The 23,263-nt window shown below is 40.0% G+C and overlaps 1 protein-coding gene across 3 annotated transcripts in view; it reads left to right on the top strand.

Moving 5' to 3' along the window:
- The window catches only part of LOC121330810 (cAMP-dependent protein kinase type I-beta regulatory subunit), a 190,071-nt gene that overhangs the window by 77,534 nt on the left and 89,274 nt on the right, over positions 1-23,263 (top strand). For all 3 annotated transcript variants that reach the window (XM_041277619.1, XM_041277620.1, XM_041277621.1), the window contains one exon: positions 4,345-4,436. In XM_041277619.1, the coding sequence (XP_041133553.1) occupies positions 4,345-4,436 (92 nt within the window). The remainder of the gene's footprint in view (positions 1-4,344; positions 4,437-23,263) is intronic.

Raw genomic sequence — 23,263 nt, forward strand, 5'->3', positions numbered from 1 at the left:
ACCTTCCTCAACAGCCTTTCCGCTGCGGGAGTGGACTACCATGCTGTCAGCTGTGTCACTACCAGCAGGGGTGCTGAAAACATTTGCAGCCATGGGCCCATTTGAAGCCTCCCTTCCTGGCTCAAGACTCGGTGCTGGCCTTTTGGGCTTTTAAGGGGGAAGATGGCCGTTGAGGGTGTGTGTGCTGCGCACAAGGGGGGAGGTATGTGGCAGTCTTCCCGCCTCTGTGCGTCTTTATGAGCACAAGTAATGTAAAATGTAGATTTTTATTTAGGCACTCACCTGTAAGCACTCAACCCCAGAGTAACATCCAAGGATCTGCAGGACATTCTTCCCTTGGCTAATGTGAGTGTTCATGACTCAACTGTCAGAAAATGACAGAGAAATAATGATGTTCATGGAAAGATAGCCAGGAGGAAACCACTGCTCTCTAAAAAGAAAATTCCTGCCTGTCTGAAGTTTGCCAAAGAGCACATAGATGATCCACAGGACTTCTGGAACAATATTCTCTGGACAAACTCGTCAAAGGTAGAACTTTTTGGCCTCAATGAGAAACGTTATGTTTGGCGAAACCCAAACACTGCGTTCGAACAGAAGAACCAAGCATGGTGGTGGAAGTGTGATGGTCTGGGGTTGCTTTGCTGCCTCAGGACCTCAACGGCTTGCCATCCTTGACACAACCATGAATTCTGCATTGTATGAGAAGATTCTACAGGAGAATGTCAGGCCATCCGTCTGTGAGCTGAAACTGAACCGAATGTGGGTCATGCAGCAAGACAATGATCCTAAACATACAAGCAGATCTACAAAAGAATGGCTGCAGAAGAAGAAATTCAGCATTTTAGAATGGTCTAGTCAAAGCCTGGACCTTTGAAGCGAGCTGCCCATGCAAGGAAGCCCTCAAATGTCACCGAATTGAAGCAGTTCTCCAAGGAGGAATCGACCAAAATTCCTCAAAACAGATGTGAGAGACTGACCAACAGTTACAGGAAACACTTAATTGAAGTCATTGCTGCTCAAGGGGGTGCCACCAGTTACTGAATCTAAAGGTTCACATACTTTTTCACACATGGATATTGAATGCTGTAAAAAGTGTCATGTTTTTGTGTCATTTGTTTAATCGGGTTATCTTTATCTATTATTGGGACATAGATTAACATCTAATAACATTTTAGGTTTGAAATATGTGAAAATCCTAAGGGGTTCACAAACTTTCTCAGCACTGTATGTGAAAAATACCGTGAACAAGGGGTGGGACTTGGCTGGAGATGCAGTACTGATGTTGTTATTTTAAGTTATTTTTATATATTTTATTACAAGTAACCCAAAATACTGTACAAGTTCAGAACAATAAACCAACTTGAAATATGTTATGCAGTCAATACAGTCTCTGGCAATGCGTGATATGAAAAGTAAAATAGTGTTCAGTATATAACAGCATGCATGAACTATATTATTGTAATATAGTACAGAACTGTATATTAAGATAATTGAGCTGATACACAACTATAAATAACTTTCATAAGACTGACAACCATTTGCCTTCATGAAGACCTCAAAGATACCTATTTCCTTATCCCCGTGAAAACAGGTACACTTAAGTACCTGTGGTTTACCTCTCAGGGAACAGTGTCCGAGTTCACAGTCTTGACGCTTGGCCTCTTTCTAGCTCCCCATGCCTTTTTGAAATGTATAGAGGCTATTCTTGTCCCATTGAGACTTTGAGGCATCACAGTACTCAATTACCTGGATGACTGGCTCATTTGTGTTCAGTCTCCAGTGCAGATGGAGGCCCACATTGAACTCTCCACAGACCACCTTCATTGGTTGGGCCTGTTGGTGAATCATGCAAAGAGCCAGCTCAACCCTGCAGACAGCCTCCTCCTATTTGGGAGTGCGTCTGGACTCCAGGTCCATGCTGTCCACTCTGTTGGACGAAAGGGTGCAGAGAATGGCCACTTGTCTGAAGCTTTTTCAGCTTAACAGAAAGCTCACAGTGGTGACATTCCAGAGGCTTCTGGGTTTGATGGAAGCAGCTTCTCAGACCCTTACTTGGGTCTGCTGCTCATGTGCCCTCTCCAAGCCTGATTCAACAGCAGGGTTTTTCAGCCTGCATTGAATCATGGCTGCCTGGTGACAGTGGGCACAACCTGCCCAGTGTCAAGGTGGCCTCAGGTCCCCCGGTCTCCATCGAGTAGCATGCATCGAGTAGCCTGCAAGCTGTTGATTTGGGTACATGATTACCTCTCTCTGCGAACAGTACACCTGCCCAGGGTGATAAACTGCGTGGTGGACCTTCTCTTAAGGGGAGTTTCCAGTGCCTCAGAATGTAGACTTCACCTGGAGGTGGTAAGCCTCATTTCCTCGTTTGGGAGCGGTTCAAGAGAGCAAGGTAGACTTCTTTGCCTCCCAGGAACTGACCCATTGTCCCCGCTGGTTCTCCATAACTGGAGCCAAGGGCCCACTGGTGATTAGATGCCTTGGCACACTAGTGACTGAGGCAGCTACTACATTCCTTCCCACCACTCGACATTCTCCCTCTGTGTCTGGGAAAAAATCAGACAGGGCCGGGCCAGTAGTAGCTCCTTACTGGCCCAGGAGACTCTGTGGTTTCAGCTCTGATGCAGCTCTAGAGCATGTAGCCGTGGCGCCAGCCTGAACGTCACTACTTGCTCAGTCAGGTGCGGGGGACACTGTGGCATCCCAACCCATCGATCCTGCGGCTCTGGGTCTGGCCCCTGAACGGCAACATTTGAGTTGTCTGGGGTTTTCTTTTTTTTTTTTATTTAGTCGTCGGGAATGGTTTTTACCCCGGTTTTCTCGGCCACAGGGGTCGCTGGTGTGTGGTGAACCGTGGATTCCCCTGCTGACCTAAGGCCTCCCTATCCGGGCGGCGCTCGACCAATTGTGCGCCCCCTAGGAACACCCAGTCACCGTCGGCAGTGACATAGCCTGGATTCGCCACTTGGAGCCCCCAGTCTGGGGCTTTCTAGCAGGGTTATTGACACCCTGCCGAATGCCAGAGCAGTGTCCATGCGCTCCCAGTATGGATACGAGTGGGGCATTTTTCAGACGTGGTGCTTGCCTAGGTCTTTGACTGCACTGCCTGTCCCATGGCAGTTATACTACAATTTTGACAGGACGTGTTTGATTGGAAATCCTCCTCTGCAAATGGCTATTTTGGCAGCTATTTCAGCTCGCCGTATCAAAATTGATTCCTTTTTCCCCAGGAGCTCAATTTCCTGACTGGGCGAAACTATTTGAAAGTGGTTAGGCGGCTTTGGCCACCTATGAAGGACATTTTTCCTCACTGGATGTTAAATGCGGTGCTCAATGCACCCTAGAAGCCTCCATTTGATTCCATGCATTCAGCTAAGGTCAAATGTTATCGCTCAAGTAACTGTTTGCTGTCACCTTCGCAGAGTTGGTAAGCGAAGTGCAGGCTTTCTCCTTAATGAGAACCTGTTTCCTTTTTACAGTGGTCAGGACAAGGGTTACGCTCATCGTCAAGCCCCGTCTAGGCAGAGGCTGTCCAAATGGATAGCAGACACATGCAGGACTGCCTATGAGCTTTGTGGGCATTATTCCAGGGTGACATTTGCATTACAGCGTGTGGGCTACTCCCCATACCTTTACTAGGTTCTACAGACTTAGGTCGTGGGTCCACAAAACCCTGGCTTTGGAACTAGAGTATTAAAGATGACTTCCGTGTCAGTCCTTACAAATAGACATAGAGGTGTTTCTCCCTCAGTTTTTTAGCCCTAGTTACTTGTTACTGGGGTTCGATAATGCGCCGCAAGATGGCCTTATGCTTAGCCTTGTAGCATTCCAGTTGGTCTGCAATAATGCCTTGCGACAGCTTTTGTATTCATACCCATTAGGTAATGGTTATGTTTCATTTTTGATAGGGAACGTTAGACTATTATCATAACCCTGGTTCCCTGAAATAGAAATGTAACCATTAACTTTCAAGGTTGCTGCGTTATTATTGAAAAATGGTGACTATGTCTTTGTCAGCAGTTGTTTTATGCTTTTGGGGGCAGGTGTGACTGCATCACACGAACAAGAGAAAGCCCTACCTCCCATGTTTCTTTTTGATCCTAAGAATAACTAGCAGCCATGCATCCTGTGACCTCGGAGAGCTTGATTGAGTGGGGTAGAGATAATACAGTATTTTGTGAGCCTGTGAAAAAAAGCAAGCCAAGATGAAACTAAATTGTACCTGGATGGTCTTTTTATTTTCTACTCCATTATAGACACAAAACTGTAATGTAACTGCACAAAACTGTAACTGTCTGTCATAGCCCCCACTTGAAACAATAATGTTTATTGTTTATCTTATAGGTCATACCAAAGGACTACAAAACCATGACTGCTCTGGCCAAGGCAATTTCCAAGAATGTACTCTTTGCACATCTTGATGACAATGAAAGAAGGTAAGAGCATTTCCGGTTTGAAGCTATCCCACCATTTTGCTCACATCTAATTAGGGGTGAAATGACACGTATGACGAAGTGCAGGTCGCAGTACGCTGTATATCACAATACATGTGATGGTCCTGATTGGCAACTATAAAATCAAAAGATCATTTAAAATGAGTTTGGTTTTGTACAAACAAAGTATACGTACCTCTATTACGATACGGTGTATCATGTAAAGAAAGTTTAATCGATACATAAGGAATGTAAAATGTAAGCTGTAAGATGAACATGACAGCAATCATCAAAACTCTTCCAGGAATCAGAGCACAATAAAGAACAGATATATAAACTAAAATATCATAGTTCACATGCTAGACAATACATAGGCACAAAGCTTTATAAATGGATTGGAACAAGTTACAATGTACAGCTATGTACAAGCTATGATACTGTGTACAAGCCAGCTTTGAATTCAATTACAATTGTCACGTTGGGCTTATCTACAAGTGAAGCAGAGACTGTAAGTCATGTCCTATGATCCTTTACTAATCAGGTACCGCTATACAGTTATCTTGTAGAATACCTTGGGTTCCCTTCCTGCCTCAGTTTTTTGTTCCCTATCAAGTACGAAATGTAACCATTACCTCATGGGTATTTATCCTTTATACCGTCTAACCTGAACAGATATTTCAAAGCTGCACGTAGTGCTTCTGACGTAGTAGTGCCCACCCCCAAGGGCATAAACGACCACTGACACAAGTATCTGCATCATTTTTCCTTTCACCGATCTATGAACAGATAAGTGACACAAAGTATTACATCTGACTTTTCGCTTGTGTTTTAACGCTTGCTGCAATTGTTTTCACTTGTTTTAGTAAAATGTGCTACATTTGTGCCCTCAGCCATTGTTGTTTCATTAGTCGTTCAGCAGTGTTGTGCTCTGCTGCCCCTTCCCCGGGATCGCACGCCTTAAGTAGGCTACTGGTGCTCTCTCTTAAGCTGCTGGCTTCGGTTGAAGCGTAAAATAAAACAAAAAAAATTGTTATAAAAAAAATATATTAAAATAACGGTAATTGTTTGGTTATTGTTTTGTGTGAAAAAAAATTGTTCTCTCTATTGTACTTTCTGTCTTCTTCCACAGAAATACTAACGCGGCTGCAGGGCTCAGATGCCCTGAGTTAGACCAAGACGCTTGCACTGGGTCAATCTGCTCGTTGTTTTTTCCCCACGGTGTCTCGTTGCCACATTAATATCTGCTTGCAGAATTAGTGTGAAGACTATTAGGGCTCTAGCAGTAGGCTTTCCTCAGGTTGGTTAGCCAAAACGCGTTATAGGTGGGCATCTCTATTTCGCTCCGGTGGTAATTGTAGGTCCCAGACCTGCTCCTGTTCCCGCCGGTACTTTGTACAATGAACAAGTTTACCTTGCCGATTCACTAGCAGTTCCTCCAATCTTAGTGCTGTGTTGCATTAGCCAGAATCTGTTCAGGTTGATATCCCTGCATATTGCTTCCTCTGTAACTGTAGGTCACTGATGTACCACTATTCTGAGTGAACAAGGTTACTGTAACGCTAGTGTACAGTGCTCTGCACTGTATTTTGTACCGTGCACCGTGCCGTACTGTACACTATACCGTACCATTGCACTGTACCGTACCTTTTGCAGTGTGCCATGTGTTCCATGCAGTGTACCGTTTGCACTGTACCGTGCGAAATGTGCATTGGGTACTAGTAATATATGCTATACTGTTATAGCAGTTACAGCTGACGGTTGTTTGCATAGCACACTACTGCAATTACATAAGAACATAAGAACATAAGAAAGTTTACAAACGAGAGGAGGCCATTTGGCCCATCTTGCTCGTTTGGTTGTTAGTAGCTTATTGATCCCAAAATCTCATCAAGCAGCTTCTTGAAGGATCCCAGGGTGTCAGCTTCAACAACATTACTGGGGAGTTGATTCCAGACCCTCACAATTCTCTGTGTAAAAAAGTGTCTCCTATTTTCTGTTCTGAATGCCCCTTTTTCTAAACTCCATTTGTGACCCCTGGTCCTTGTTTCTTTTTTCAGGCTGAAAAAGTCCCTTGGGTCGACACTGTCAATACCTTTTAGAATTTTGAATGCTTGAATTAGGTCGCCACGTAGTCTTCTTTGTTCAAGACTGAACAGATTCAATTCTTTTAGCCTGTCTGCATATGACATGCCTTTTAAGCCCGGAATAATTCTGGTCGCTCTTCTTTGCACTCTTTCTAGAGCAGCAATATCTTTTTTATAGCGAGGTGACCAGAACTGCACACAATATTCAAGATGAGGTCTTACTAGTGCATTGTACAGTTTTAACATTACTTCCCTTGATTTAAATTCAACACTTTTCACAATGTATCCGAGCATCTTGTTAGCCTTTTTTATAGCTTCCCCACATTGCCTAGATGAAGACATTTCTGAGTCAACAAAAACTCCTAGGTCTTTTTCATTCCTTCTCCAATTTCAGTATCTCCCATATGATATTTATAATGTACATTTTTATTTCCTGCGTGCAGTACCTTACACTTTTCTCTATTAAATGTCATTTGCCATGTGTCTGCCCAGTTCTGAATCTTGTCTAGATCATTTTGAATGACCTTTGCTGCTGCAACAGTGTTTGCCACTCCTCCTACTTTTGTGTCGTCTGCAAATTTAACAAGTTTGCTTACTATACCAGAATCTAAATCATTAATGTAGATTAGGAATAGCAGAGGACCTAATACTGATCCCTGTGGTACACCACTGGTTACCACACTCCATTCTGAGGTTTTTCCTCTAATCAGTACTTTCTGTTTTCTACATGTTAACCACTCCCTAATCCATGTACATGTGTTTCCTTGAATCCCAACTGCGTTCAGTTTGAGAATTAATCTTTTGTGCGGGACTTTGTCAAAAGCTTTCTGGAAATCTAAATAAACCATGTCATATGCTTTGCAATTATCCATTATCGATGTTGCATCCTCAAAAAAATCAAGCAAGTTAGTTAGGCACGATCTCCCTTTCCTAAAACCATGTTGACTGTCTCCCAGTACCCTGTTACCATATAGGTAATTTTCCATTTTGGATCTTATTATAGTTTCCATAAGTTTGCATATAATAGAAGTCAGGCTTACTGGTCTGTAGTTACCTGGTTCAGTTTTGTTTCCCTTTTTGTGGATCGGTATTACGTTTGCAATTTTCCAGTCTGTCGGTACCACCCCTGTGTCAAGAGACTGCTGCATGATCTTGGTTAGCGGTTTGTAAATGACTTCTTTCATTTCTTTGAGTACTACTGGGAGGATCTCATCCGGCCCAGGGGATTTGTTTATTTTAAGAGCTCCTAGTCCCTTTAACACTTCTGCCTCAGTTATGCTAAAGTTATTTAAAACTGGATAGGAACTGGATGACATGTGGGGCATGTTGTCAGTATCCTCCTTTGTAAAAACTTGTGAAAAGTAATCATTTAACATATTTGCTATTTTTTTTTCTTCCTCTACGATTTTGCCATTTGTATCTCTTAAACATTTAATCTCCTCTTTGAATGTTCTCTTGCTGTTGTAATATTGGAAAAACATTTTGGAATTGGTTTTAGCTCCCTTAGCAATGTTCATTTCTATTTCTCTCTTGGCCTTTCTAACTTCCTTTTTGACTTGCATTTGCAGTTCTGTGTACTCTTTCTGCGTACTTTCTTTTTGGTCCTTTTTTAATGCTCTGTAAAGTGCCTTTTTTCGCTGAATATTTTTTTTAATTGATCTATTAAACCATTTTGGCAATTTAGTTTTACATTTAGATTTGTCTACTTTAGGGATATAATTGTTTTGCGCCTCTAGTACTACATTTTTGAAGAACAACCATCCTTCTTCTGTGGGTGTTTTCTCTATTTTACTCCAATCTACTTCTGTTAGTCTCTGTTTCATACCTTCATAGTTTGCTTTTCTAAAATTGTAAACCTTAGCTTTAGTCTTTACTTTTGGGGATTTAAAAAACACTTCAAATGAGACCATGTTGTGGTCTGAGTTTGCCAGTGGTTCTCTGACCTCTGTTTTAGTTATTCTATCTTCGTTATTTGAAAAGACTAAATCAAGGCATGCCTCCCCTCTAGTGGGTGCCTTCACAAATTGTGTTAGGAAGCAGTCATTTGTCATTTCCACCATTTCTATTTCTTCCTTCGCGCTACCCACCGGGTTTTCCCATTTTATTTGGGGGAAGTTGAAATCCCCCATTAGTATGGCTTCTCCTTTGCTACACACATTTCTAATGTCATTGTATAACAGATTATTGTGCTCACCGTCTGAATCTGGCGGTCTATAGCATGCTCCTATTATTATGCCTTTTGAATTTTTGTCTGTTATTCTGACCCATATTGATTCGGTTTTATTTTCTTTGTCCAGGTTTAACACCTGGGCTTCAAGACTGTTTCTTATGTATAGCGCTACCCCTCCTCCTCTTCTGTCCTGCCTGTCTTTCCTATAAAGTGTATACCCACAAATATTATATTCGTCCCCATCACTCTCAGATAACCACGTTTCTGTAACACCTATCACATCATAGTTACCTGTTAGTGCAGTAGCTTCAAGTTCTAGAATTTTGTTTCTGATACTTCTAGCATTTAGATAAATACATTTAATGGTTGTCTTACCTGAGTTGTTGTTCTTGTTTTGATGCGGTCTCCCTTCTGTTTTTTTGTTGATTTCTCCCCCCTTCCTTTCTAGTTTAAATGCTTCCGAACCTGCTCGAGGATCTTTTCTCCGAGTAGACTAGTTCCCTTGTTATTTAAATGCAGTCCGTCCCGGAGACATATGTAAGACGGGTCTCCCTATGGAAGTCAGGCATGGCAGATGCACTGCCTTTCTGGGTCCGGAACACGCTAAAGAGGGATTTGCCAACCGCAACTCCCGTGAGTTTTGTACGTCTTTCTCTAGGCTTACATTAGAGAAGCGAGTATCACACAGCTCTGTAGAGCGCTCTTTGTCCATTCCACCTGGATAAGGCTCCCTTCCTTCCTCGGCTCAAAAAGAGAGAGTTGTATCCTCTCATGAGGGCTCTGCGCTTAGGGAGAGTAGGAAAAGCTCATGTGGGAGACCGGCTTCATGGTCTTCCTCATCCTGTCCTCCTCCTTCTCCTTCTCCCGCCCCATCTCCTGGTTTCCCCTCCTAAGAAGAGGAAAAAAAGCCACTGGTCTCATAGATCAGAGAGCTCTGAGCAGCTGGATAAGCTCTGGGAGGCGGTCTCCCAACAGGGCAACATGTTGGCTGAGCTACTGCATGACCACACTGCTACACCTGCTCTCTCTGTGCCGTTAGAGCAACAGGGAGAAGTACACGCAAAATGGCAGCAAGAGGATCTGCTGTCTATCGCTGCTTCGGAGGAGGTAGTCGATCAAGAGTTCCACTCTGAGGAGGGTGAGTCGGATAGCGCAACACCAGTACTTCATATAACATTGTCAGCAGAGCTTTTGCCGCTACTGCATCACTGGTGCAAACCCCAAAGCTAGTGCTTTTGACCAAAGATGCTACCTGCCCGAATAAACAATGCAGGGTTTAGTGGGTAGGAACCTTTCCAAAGTGCAACATTTTGGGTTTTGCCATTTGGCTTCTCTTTAACTCCCCATGCCTTTTCAATGTGCATGGAGGCTATTCTGGCTCCATTGAGAGTCAGGGGTATCAGAGTGCTCAATTACCTGGATGATTGTCTCATTTCTACTACTACTAACAACCAAACAAGCAAGATGGGCCGAATGGCCTCCTCTCGTTTGTAAACGTTCTTATGTTCTTATGTTCTTATTTGTGCTCAATCTCCAGTGCAGACAGGGGCTCACACGAAACTCACCACAGACCACCTGCTTTGGGTAGGTCTGTCAGTGAACTATGCAAAGAGCCACCTCACACCTTCACAGACAGCTTCCTATTTAGGTGTGCATCTGGATTCCAGAGCCATGCTGTCTTCTCTGTCAGAAGACAGAGTGCAGAGGATAGCCGCTTGTCTGAAGCATTTTCAGCACAACAGAAAGTTCACAGTAGTGACGTTTTCAGCAGCTCCTGGGCTTGAAGGCAGCATATTTTGGGTCTTCTGCGCATGTCCTTCTGCAAAGCTGGTTCAACAGCAGGGTTTTTCAACTTGCATTGAAACGCTATCCTGGTGGACACAGCCTGCTCACCTATGTTTGGGCAATTTGCTGGGCAGCGTTAACAGAAGGGAGGTTATCACCACAGATGCGTCAAGCCTTGGCTGGGGTGCTTTGTGGTACGGCAGGGGAGCGCAAGGAGTATGGAGACCCCCGTGGCAGGGCTGCCATATAAATATTTTGGAACTGCAGGCAGACGTGGTGAGCCTCATTTGGCAACAGTTCAGGAGAGCACAGGGGAACCTGTTTGCTTCCCAAGGATCGACCCATTGTTCCCTTTGGTTCTCAATAATGGGTGCCGGGAACCGGCTGACAATACACATGCACACTAGTGGCCGAGGCAGCTTCTGTATGCTTTCCCACCACTCGCCATGCTCCCGCCGTCACCATTTGAGTCTCCTGGGGTTTTATAATAGAGTCATTGACACCTTGCAGAATGCCAGAGAGCAGTACACACGTTCCCATTATGGGTACAAGTGGGGTGTTTTTCAAATGTGATGCCTGCCTAAGGGATTTGACCCTACAGCCTGTCCCATGGGAGTTATACTGCAATTTTTACAGAACCTATTTGATGAAGGGAAATGCCCCTCTACACTGAAGGTCTATTTAGCAGCAAATACAGGATCTATTAATGTATGCACATTCATAAATAAAGCGCCAGACATATCAAATACAAGATTTATTAATACATGGATTTTTATCCAAGTGTTTCATTGGTCAAAGGAAGTTCACATGGCCATCTATAAAAATCAATATTGCTTAAAAAAGCAGTCTATATTGCATGTATCAGGCAATATTAAACTTTATTAACTTCATCACACTCCTAATCCAATCTCCAGAATGTTCTCGGCAGGCTCCCTCATAAAGAGAAATCATCCGCTGTACTCTCTTGCTTCATCTGTGCAGAGACAGTTACTTATACTGGTTCAACATATCTTTTTCAATTAAATGGAAAAAGGACATCTTCCCTGTATGTGTAATTTTTAGTTTTTTATTTAAAATGTTTCCGCTTCTACTGACATTGTCTTGTCTTGTTTTTGTTACTTTCCCTCCCCATCATGCCCCGAGTGTCTTGTGCCTCCCGCTAAAGTAAGGCCAAGAAAGAAATAGAAATGAACATTGCTAAGGGGGCTAAAACCAATTCCAAAATGTTTTTCCAATATTACAACAGCAAGAGAACATTCAAAGAGGAGGTTAAATGTTTAAGAGATACAAATGGCAAAATCGTAGATGAAGAAAAAAAAATAGCAAATATATAAATGATTACTTTCTATATAAATTGAGCTTTAAGTGGATGCTCTATGTTGTCTTTACAAAGTATAGTCTTGATGTATTTCTTTGGGTAACTTGCCGTACACAACTGTTCCTACAAAGGAAGATACGGACAACATGCCCCACATGTCATCCAGTTCCTATCCAGTTTTAAATAACTTTAGCATAACCGAGGCAGAAGTGTTAAAGGGACTAGGAGCTCTTGAAATAAACAAATCCCCTGGGCCGGATGTGATCCTCCCAATAGTACTTAAAGAAATGAAAGAAGTTATTTACAAACCGCTAACCAAGATCATGCAGTAGTCTCTTGACACAGGGGTGGTACCGACAGACTGGAAAATTGCAAATGTAATACCGATCCACAAAAAGGGAAACAAAACTGAACCAGGTAACTACAGACCAGTAAGCCTGACTTCTATTATATGCAAACTATGGAAACTATAATAAGATCCAAAATGGAAAATTACCTATATGGTAACAGGGTCCTGGGAGACAGTCAACATGGTTTTAGGAAAGGGAGATCGTGTCTAACTAACTTGCTTGATTTTTGTGAGGATGTAACATCGATAATGGATAATTGCAAAGCATATGACATAGTTTATTTAGATTTCCAGAAAGCTTTTGACAAAGTCCCGCACAAAAGATTAATTCTCAAACTGAATGCAGTTGGGATTCAAGGAAACGCATGTACATGGATTAGGGAGTGGTTAACATGTAGAAAACAGAAAGTACTGATTAGAGGAAAAACCTCAGAATGGAGTGTGGTAACCAGTGGTGTACCACAGGGATCAGTATTAGGTCCTCTGCTATTCCTAATCTACATTAATGATTTAGATTCTGGTATAGTAAGCAAACTTGTTAAATTTGCAGACGACACAAAAGTAGGAGGAGTGGCAAACACTGTTGTAGCAGCAAAGGTCATTCAAAATGATCTAGACAAGATTCAGAACTGGGCAGACACATGGCAAATGACATTTAATAGAGAAAAGTGTAAGGTACTGCACGCAGGAAATAAAAATGTACATTATAAATATCATATGGGAGATACTGAAATTGGAGAAGGAATCTATGAAAAAGACCTAGGAGTTTTTGCTGACTCAGAAATGTCTTCATCTAGACAATGTGGGGAAGCTATAAAAAAGGCTAACAAGATGCTCGGATACATTGTGAAAAGTGTTGAATTTAAATCAAGGGAAGTAATGTTAAAACTGTACAATGCACTAGTAAGACCTCATCTTGAATATTGTGTGCAGTTCTGGTCACCTCGCTATAAAAAAGATATTGCTGCTCTAGAAAGAGTGCAAAGAAGAGCAACCAGAATTATTCTGGGCTTAAAAGGCATGTCATATGCATACAGGCTAAAAGAATTGAATCTGTTCAGTCTTGAACAAAGAAGACTACGCGGCGACCTAATTCAAGCATTCATAATTCTAAAAGGTATTGACAGTGTCGACCCAAGGGACTTTTTTGACCTGAAAAAAGAAACAAGGACCAGGGGTCACAAATGGAAATTAGACAAAGGGGCATTCAGAACAGAAAATAGGAGGCACTTTTTTTACACAGAGAATTGTGAGGGTCTGGAATCAACTCCCCAGTAATACTGTTGAAGCTGACACCCTGGGATCCTTCAAGAAGCTGCTTGATGAGATTCTGGGATCAATAAGCTACTAACAACCAAACGAGCAAGATGGGCCGAATGGCTTCCTCTCGTTTGTAAACTTTCTTATGTTCTTATGTTCTTAAATAATACCTTGTTTCCATGAACCTGCAGCTCCGTGCTTGGTTCTGTCATGGTTATAAATGTGTGCCACATTGTTTCCATGATTTTTATTCATACCATGCCATGGAATGTCAGCACCATGCCGTGCCAGCTTCCTTTTGTACCTGATACTGGCACTGCACGATAGCTGCCCAGAGCCAGAGGGGTGGGGGGTTTACAAATGTGTAAAGAAACAGAAAAAATGTTGGCAAACAAACCAAGAACTCTGTTAAAAAACATGTTGAGAATATAACATCCAAAAGCAACTGAATAATGTTGTTAAGAACAGGAACAAAAGTGTAACTTTATATCACTAGCCTACCGGACTAGAAATAAATGTTTCTCAGTGTTGTGAAGAAAAAAAAAAGAACAGCATTTTGGCCATTTACAAGACTTGTATTGAAATGGAAGAGAGATAGAGGGAAAGTTACAGATTTGCAGCAGCTGAAAACCAGCGATTATTTGTAGCGGAAAAGTTTGGTACCACACAATACTGTCCGTGAGACACCTGCTTTCTGTGTAAATTATATTGATTTTTTTATTGTGCTTTCAGTCATTTTCATTTTTTGTTCATAAAGTTTAATAATTCATCCATTTTCTGTAAATAAGGTCAATAATTAAATCTAATTTTTAAAAAAAAAATGTTATTGTCAGAGTGTTTATGCAAAACCAATGTGAATTTACAAAATAATTGTATATAACTTAATATTGTTCTGAGTGATAATGTAAATCTTCTTTAACAGGCTTTATGTTGTCTTTTACAATTGCTTAAACAAAACAAAACAAAAAAACTATTCAACATATCCATCTTGCCGTGTCTTCGATAACATGTGTTACCTTGGTTACCATTGTACCTATTGCATCATTTCTGTTATCTACACAGATTTATATATTTTGTGGGGTCAACTTGGCATGCTTCCATTACTGGGCTGTTTTAGTACCATGCCGACAAGGTATGGAAATACTAATCATGGAAATGAGGTATAACATGAGAACAAAAAAATTGAATAAATCAAAACCTTTTTGATTGTTCCAATTTATTTATTTTTTTTCCAATATTTATTTACTGCCCAAATACGTCCTGACTGTCATTTTTGCTTCCTGCCGGTCTCGGCTGCTGACAAGGTTCCTGCCTCACTTAACTTTTGTCTTGTTTGTTTCGTAGTCACAAATTGTAAAATGTTTCATAAAGCAAATGTCGACTGCCACTTTGGCCATATATCAGAAAATGATTACGCTTCAGGAAGGCAATACTAACCTCCGGGACAAGTGTCAGTCAGTATTGCCCTCCCTCGGGGTAATCATTTTCTGATATATGGCTAAAGTGGCAGTCGTCATTTGCTTTATGAAACCTTTTGCAACTCGGCCCATCTATACTCAACCTATTCCTACTAGCTGATTGATGTCAAAAGTACATAATCAACAACATGGCTGGGAAACCCATTCCATACCCTCATCACTGTAAGGAAATGTCCTCCTTGCTTAATTCTACCAGCAGTTCATTTCCAACTGTGTGCTCTGGTCCAGATCTCTGGTTAGGGTTAACTTTGTTGACCGCAGCGTTCTCCTAAGGTTAATTGTCTACCCCTGCAGAGCATATGCAGCTACAAATGTTTTAGGTTTTATTATGGACGAGATCACTGAAAGTTTCAGTCACTGTTTAAAGTTTGAATTTCTAAAGTCCTGTTTCTTGTGGGCGAATGACTCTACTAAGAATATGATTGAGGTTTTTATTATTTTTAATTGTAGCATTTATCACTATTTTCAGAATGTGTGAGATTTATATATTTATCCCTGAAAGCTGGTTAAATATATGATTACCAAACCTGAGGGTGACCACTGTACTGTAGGGCTGCACCAATAAAGATTTTCTTGGCCGATACCAAAAGATGATGGTTATCTACCCATAACAGCCTACACAGATAGGATACCGATAATAAGAGATAGTGCAGGTAAGCTATTGTAAACTACTCGAACAAGACATAGGGCCTATATTTAAACTGTTTTATAAATGTTAAAAAATGAACAGATAGCGTTTACCTGTTGTATACAGAAAAAGAATACAAAGAATAACGTAGTATTATATTGTGTGCTTGACAGCAATTTATGCATTTGTTTTTACAACAGACACAAAAATAGTTCTGCATTTGTACCAGTAAAAACATTTAGAAACATGTAGAAAAAAAATATATAATGTTACATTAACTTTTAATGCCACATGCTGAGAAACATTGTGTATAATAACTTGTACCTGTACTGTACAGTAGAAAAGAAATGTAGCCTGTGCAATGTCAACTACAACAATGCTTGTTATATTCTTATTTTAAGCATATACTGCTTAAAAATGTTCACTTAATCAAAAAAAAAAAGTCTTAAACATTTCCGGTTACAAAATTCAGTCAAACTTAAATTTTTACTTAAGACGGCACAGTAATCAATTTCTACTTCAAAATGCCTCCGAATACCCCCGCAGCCAATACAGAGTAAGCAAGATAAACACGAATTACAAAAGGCCATTTTGAAGTACATTGTGTAGTAATAATAATAATAATTAATAATAATGTAACGACCCGGAAGTCTGCGCTAACTAAGAGGACTTGTTTTGCTGTTCGGATGTGGAGAGGTGTTGAACAGCACAGGGTAGGCGAACAATCCCAATATTCAAAGAAGAGAGCTTTTTTAAATAAGCATCATAATAACATTCTACTCACAGTTCATTGTTGGATTTAATGCAGCATCAAGTCTGTTCTGCTGCACACAACTCGCTATCGTGTTGTTGTCTTCAGATATAAAAAAAAAAAAAAATAATAATCCAATCACCGCTCTTTTGATATTACTGCAGGTTGATCATGTTACACAGTACTGCGTCATTATTAGTATATCAAGCCCGTCTGACCGAAAATTCTGTGCAGGAAGAAGTTCAAACATCAATATTAGTGTAAATTATCAGTTAAATAACAAAAACTGATGATTGCGTTTTATTTCCTTGTCGGTAGGCTACCGATTATCAGTGCATCCCTACTATGCTGTACTTGTTGGGTACCAGCTGTTCGTTTGCTTGCAGTAAGGAAAAAAGAAAAGTCCCATTTGCTATGTAAGAGAGTACAAAGATGCTCTGTTATACACTGCAGCTTGAACAGCTGTAGATTGTGTCACACCATGCACTGTCAGCTGTTGAAGCCCAGTAATCAGTCTCCACGGCTGGTTTCTCATACCCTGATTAGCAATAGTCCTGGACTACCGTACCTAAAGCAACATTAGGCAGTCTGAGGTCTGTAAATCCACTTTAACTCTTTGTGGTCAGCATTCTTCCTTCCCTACAAACTAATTAACCTTTTCTTCCTATTTTCTATATTTGGAATTGAAGCAGTCAAACACCTTTGGTAGCAATTGCTCTGTAGATTAATAAATAACCTAATAAGAAACACAGAAAAAAATTGGCACATCTACTGGTATGCTTGTCTGGTTCCTTGTAGGTGATTTATCTTAAAGCTTTGTCAAGTTGGGTCTTAAAGGATCCAAGCGATTCAGCATTAACAACTATTTTTGATTATTTACAGTCCAGTTTAACCTATCCTATTCAAACCTTTGCTTCTGGGAGTATGTCTCTAGTGTTTTTAAATCCCTTGCTTTTGGTTGTAGATCTTTTAGGTAATAATCAGAACAATGAGTTCTTGGCTGGCAGTCCAAATACATTTTGTGCCAATATTGCTACCCTGTAAACATATGAAAGCACTGAGCTTTATTGTATTTGTTGATTTTGTTTCATTCAAGGTTTTTAAGTTTATTATTTCATGGTTTTCAAGTTTGCCATTAGAAAGTTGTTTCTAATCAATTACACAAGTTTCTAACTGGTCATACTGTATTTGAGAAATTTCAGTCTGGATTTCGTGCTGCACCGAGATGGCCCATGTTAAGGTAGTAATTATCTTTTTATAACCTCTGACTGGCATTCCTTCAATTTTAATTCTCCTAGGTCTTAGTGCTGCTTTTGATACAGTGGACCGTTCCATTCTATTGAATCGTCTTCAAAGTTTAGTGGGTTTGTCAGGAGTTGTCCTATCTTGGTTTAGGTCTTATCTTTCCAATAGGTTCCAGTTTGTCTCTATAGGGAAATTAAGTGTGATCTGTCAGAAGTTGCCTGTGGTGTTCCGAAGGGCTCTGTCTTAGGTTCCTTTGTTGCTTTCACTATCTACGTTCCCTCTAAGACTTTCATTTAGTTAGCCATTGTGGCTAAAGTAACGTAACATTTTTTAGCCACACTGAAAAAACTTTAGCCACTTATTAATACTCATAATACTATAAACACAATATAAACATACTGTTTCAGCAAGGCAAAAATGTTAATATTACTGCCTTCCTGACCAACCGCAGCTCTAGTTACACAAGCTTGTACTAATTCGTAGGATTGTACAACCACTACTGTGTTTAAGAACAAACCTTTTTTTTTTTTTTTAACCATGTTGTTTCACCTGGGACTGCTGACAGTAATATTACACCGATTCTGACATTAAGACTCAATAAATCATAGCGAGACGAATCCTTCTTTTTAAAATAATAAATAGGTTTATTCTTGTATTAAATTGTTCATCTTTTGAATCCATTCTATTACTATTTCCAAAATATATTTGAGAGGATAGCAAACAATGAAAAAAACAAAACAAAAACTTAGCTGTTATCTTTTGAAGCTGCGTATTTCTGGCTTGCCATCTGTGAAAAGTTTGATTTGAAACCATGACTGCTTCACCTCACTGTGACTAGTATCAGGGTCATATTTTAGTTGTGTGCATAGGTGACTGGTATTCCTTGGGCTACATCTTTTGGAACATGATTCTAGTTATTTGTACAATTTTTTTAAATGCTTTTTTTCCCCTTTGGATGCCTTTTTTTTCTTTTTTTTTTTTTACAAGCAGTGCCGTCAGCTGACTGTTTCTAATTAGAGCCTCTGTCCACCAAACACAACATTTGTGGCATGCATATGTTACGTGATCAAGCTAAAGGGCTTTTATTGGGCAAAATGAAATCACACTAAACAGTTTGTATTGATTCATCTATTAGCACATGCTGAATGTGCTGGCATTCTTACAGAAATATATTTTTTCAAAGCCTTCACCACCATGGCGAACTTGGGGAAAAATAGTTGAGCCACAAGTGAAAACGTTTCGCTTGTGGCGACGTGGTGAGCAGCTAGTGGGAACATAGACTATATATGTTGCCATTGGTTGATATTATCCGCAGGCATGGAATGAATTTCCATTATTACGCAGATGACACTCAGTTATACTTGTCTTTAGATCCAGGCAGTCTTTCTACTGGGGTGCTGTTAGCTGTATGTTGGGTGTCACAGAGCTTCTTAATGTTCAGTTCTGACAAAACAGAGGTCATGCTTATAGACCCACAGCATGGACTAAAGAATATCAATTTACATAAGCTAGACCTTAGCAGTCTCTCGTTAGAACTAAAACTAGAAATTATATATTTAGGGGTCATCTTTGATCCTGATCTGTCATCTGAGAATCACATTACAAAAATTACTAAACTATCATTTTATCATTTGAGAAATATAGCTAAGCTAGACTTATTATTTATTTTCTGTGGTATCCCGAAACGGGTGGTTTCTCGCTTACAGCTTGTTCAGAATACAGCCGCTAGAATTCTGACTAAAACCAGGAAAAATGAACACATTATCCCTGTTTTGGCCTGTTTGCACTGGCTCTGGTGGAGTGTAGAATTGATTTTAAGATTTTGTTGTTAACTTGTAAAGCCCTGAATGCATTAGCACCTAGTTATTTGCAGGACGTATCTTCCGAATCGCACACTGAGATCACAGGATGCGGGGCTACTGGTTATTCCAGTGTCAGCAAAATCACCCTGGGAGGGCTTTTTCTTGTAAAGCTCCTCTATTGTGGAATGCTCTGCTGCATCTATCAGGGAAGCAGGGACCATTACAGTTTTTAATTCAAGACTGAAAACTTACTTGTCTTAGTGGGTTTTAATGTAAGTTTTATATTGCTTATTATTATTATTATTATTATTATTATTATTATTATTATTATTATTATTATTATTATTATTATTATTATTATTATGTATGAATGTGTGTGTAAGTATATTGATCTATGAATGCATGTATGTATACAGTGCCATGAAAAAGTATTTGCCCCCTGTCAGATTTTCTGCATTTTTGCAGATTTTTCACATTGAATTTGGTCATATATTTTTGTGGGTTGTAGTAGTATACAGGGGGAGTTTGAGAGAAAAAAATGACACCAAAGTTTGGTGTTTCTTTCATTTGTTTGGTGTGCAAGGTAATCAAACATGCAATCTTCAGGTGTGAAAAAGTTATTTCCCCCCTAGTTAACTCATATAGTTAGGGTCAGCTGTTTGAATACTTTGGTTAACGATCAGGCCTGATTTGGGCCAACCCTGCCCAATATAAATCTGACTAACTTTGGCCCTTACGATCAGAGTGAAGTTGTCAGCACACAGGTTCTAGAGGCACATCATACCACTATCAAAATGAAATTCCTGAAGACCTCCGGAAAAAAGTAGTTGATGTCTATCAGTCTGGAAAGGGTTACAAAGCCATTTTTAAGACTCTGGGGCTCCACCAAACCACAATCAGAGCCATATTGTCCACATGGAGAAAGTTTGGGACAGTAGTGAATCTTCCCAGGAGTGGACGTCCTGCCAAAATCTCTCCAAGAGCAAAGCGTAAAATCGTCCAGGAAGTCACAAAGAACCCTAGCACAACATCCAGGGATCTTCAGGCCTCTCTCGCCTCGGCTAAGGTCAGTGTTCATGTCTCCACCATCAGAAAGACACTGGGCAAAAATGGTATTCATGGCAGAGTAGCAAGGCGGAAATCACTGCTCACTAAGAAGAACATGAATGCTCGTCTCAAGTTTGCCAAAAAGCACCTGGATGATCCTCAAGAGTTCTGGAACAATGTTCTGTGGACAGATGAGTCAAAAGTGGAACTTTTTGGCCAACATGGGCCCCGTTATATCTGGTGAAAACCAAACACTGCATTCCACAGTAAGAACGTCATACCAACCGTCAAGCATGGTGGTGGTAGTGTCATGATCTGGGGATGCTTTGCACCATCAGGACCTGAACGACTTGCCAACCATGAATTCTGCTCTGTATCGGAGAATTCTACAGGCGAATGTCAGGCCATCTGTCCGTGAGCTGAAACTGAGGCGCAGCTGGGTGATGCAACAAGACAATGATCCAAAACACACAAGCAAGTCTACATCAGAATGGTTGAAGAAAGTGAAAGACCAGACCTAAACTCCATTGAGATGTTGTGGCAGGACCTGAAACGAGCAGTTTATGCTCAAAAACCGACAAATGTCACTGAGTTGAAGCAGTGCTGCATGAAGGAGTGGGCCAAAATTCCTCCACAGCGCTGTGAGAGACTGATCAATAACTACAGGAAGCGCTTGGTTGCAATTATTGCTGCTAAATGTGGCGTAACCAGTTATTGAGTCTAAGAGGGCGATTACTTTTTCACACGGTGGCATTGGATGTTGCATAACTTTCTTTAATAAATAAATGAAATAAGTATCAACTTTTTGTGTTATTTGTGCACTCAGGGTTCATTTTATCTAATATTAGATTTTGGTTGAAGGTTTGATAACATTCAGTGTCAAAAATATGCAAAAATGCAGAAAATCAGATGCAAATACTTTTTCACAGCACTGTGTATATATAATTTTTATTATACTGTTGTTCAAATGTTCTTTAAATGGTATGATTGTGGTAGATGTGTAATGTTTTACAAATATATTGTGTTTTTTTACTATGTACTGTACAGAGCTTTTGAGATATTTCTGTATAAAAATGCCAATAAATAAATAAATAATGCTTTGGCTGTGGTTGAAAATAGGGAGTGTGTTTTTCATAAGTACTGACAAATACATATTGGAACTTTTGGACAAATGATTAAAATCATTTTTCTTTTTCACCTTGTCATATTTTATAAAGGACATCTAATTGGGACGCAAATATTTTACAGTTATTGCCTAAGAATCTTGCTGGAATGCACACAGCTACAAGATGGATATGCTGTATCTTTGGTAGCAGTAAGTGTTTTCTAGATTATAGATCCTTTACTTTTCATATCAGTGTTTTAAACAGTATTGTTAGTTAGTAAGCTTTGCTGAAAGCAGAAACTTCCTGTTTAGTTTGAGTGAGATGTGATAAGAAGAATGATATGCTTTATACTTATGTAAATATGTCATACTTTATAGTTACAGACTGAAAACCACTTAACCCACTGTGATCTAACTTACTGTGATAACCTGTAAAAATTGTAAGTGGTCCTGGATAAAGACTAAATAAAGAAAGAAAGAAAATAATAATAATAATAATAATAATAATAATAATAATATAATAATAATAATAATAATAATAATAATGAGGTTAGGACATTATTTCGTTATTAAAGCGATTTGCAGGTTACAAAGTAATTCCATAAATCTTACATACTATGTGCTTTCATCATTGTACCATTATAAAAGCATAGCAAACTAGTAATGCACAGTGAAATCATTGTAAAGAATAGCAAGTTATTGTAAAGCATATTAATCAACAAGGTAAACTATAGGTCAGTTGTGCAGTTTTGAAAGAAACGCATATCAAACATTTTAGTTTCCTTGGTCACTTCCTTCCAGAAGTGTTTGGGGTCAAAGTCTGTTTACCCTTCAACAAAGAAGCTGGGGGGAGGGGGGTGGTATTTGAAGCCTTTATAGATAAAATAAGTCGACAAAGTTACCCATAACCAGTACTTTAAGTACTGCAAAGAAACCATGACCAGTTTGAAATTAAGTGGCCTTTTGGAGAGAGGAGGGAGACACTTCACACAGAGAGTGGTGAGGGTATGGAACGAGTTACTTAGTGATGTTGCTGATGCTGCATCACTTGGATTTAAGACCCAACTTGACAAACCAGCTGCTAGGAAGGACGAGCATAGATGGACTAAATTGCTTCCTCGCATTTGCACATTTTCTTATGTTCTTATGTTGGTCATATCACCCCTTTATCAAGTAATAAATGTGTTGGCTGGTGCTTTCATCAGTTCATTGCAGATTAGATTTAAAAGCACTCATTGCTGCAGGTGCATGTCTTTTCAGTTCACAGTGTAATAACTACCTTAAAGAGTAAGTAACAGGGTTTGTAAAAAATACAGCGTTATACATCCCCATGTGTTGCTACAACTGTTTAAATAACATACTTGTAATTGTTCTTTTCATTGTTAATATCATGACAACTTTTTATACTTTTTACTTTTTAAAGTCTGTTTCAAAGCTCTTTTCAAAATGTGAGCTGGGGTTAGGGTTAGGGTTAGTGCACTGGGGTTTGAGATCTGTCCTCTAAATCACTGCAGGAAGAGATATAAAAAATACATGTTATTGCTGTGTAACCTGCTTGACAATGTGCGCAATAATATTTACACTGTCTGCACTAAAGCTGACATTTTGAGAATAGCTTTGAAACAGACTTTAACCCTTTGCGGTCTATTTATTCAGTGCCTGTCAGGGGTGTCAGGTCCAGTTTATTTTCACACAAGCTGTTTATTTTACACATGCTGTTCAAAAGTAATTTTATTAAAACAGGTTTAAGGCACTGCATATCAAAAGGACACTCAGTACTGTATCTCCAGCCCTGCCCCATTCATTGT

Source organism: Polyodon spathula, chromosome 18 (genome assembly GCF_017654505.1).
Source record: "Polyodon spathula isolate WHYD16114869_AA chromosome 18, ASM1765450v1, whole genome shotgun sequence".
Classification (NCBI taxonomy): Eukaryota; Metazoa; Chordata; class Actinopteri; order Acipenseriformes; family Polyodontidae; genus Polyodon; species Polyodon spathula.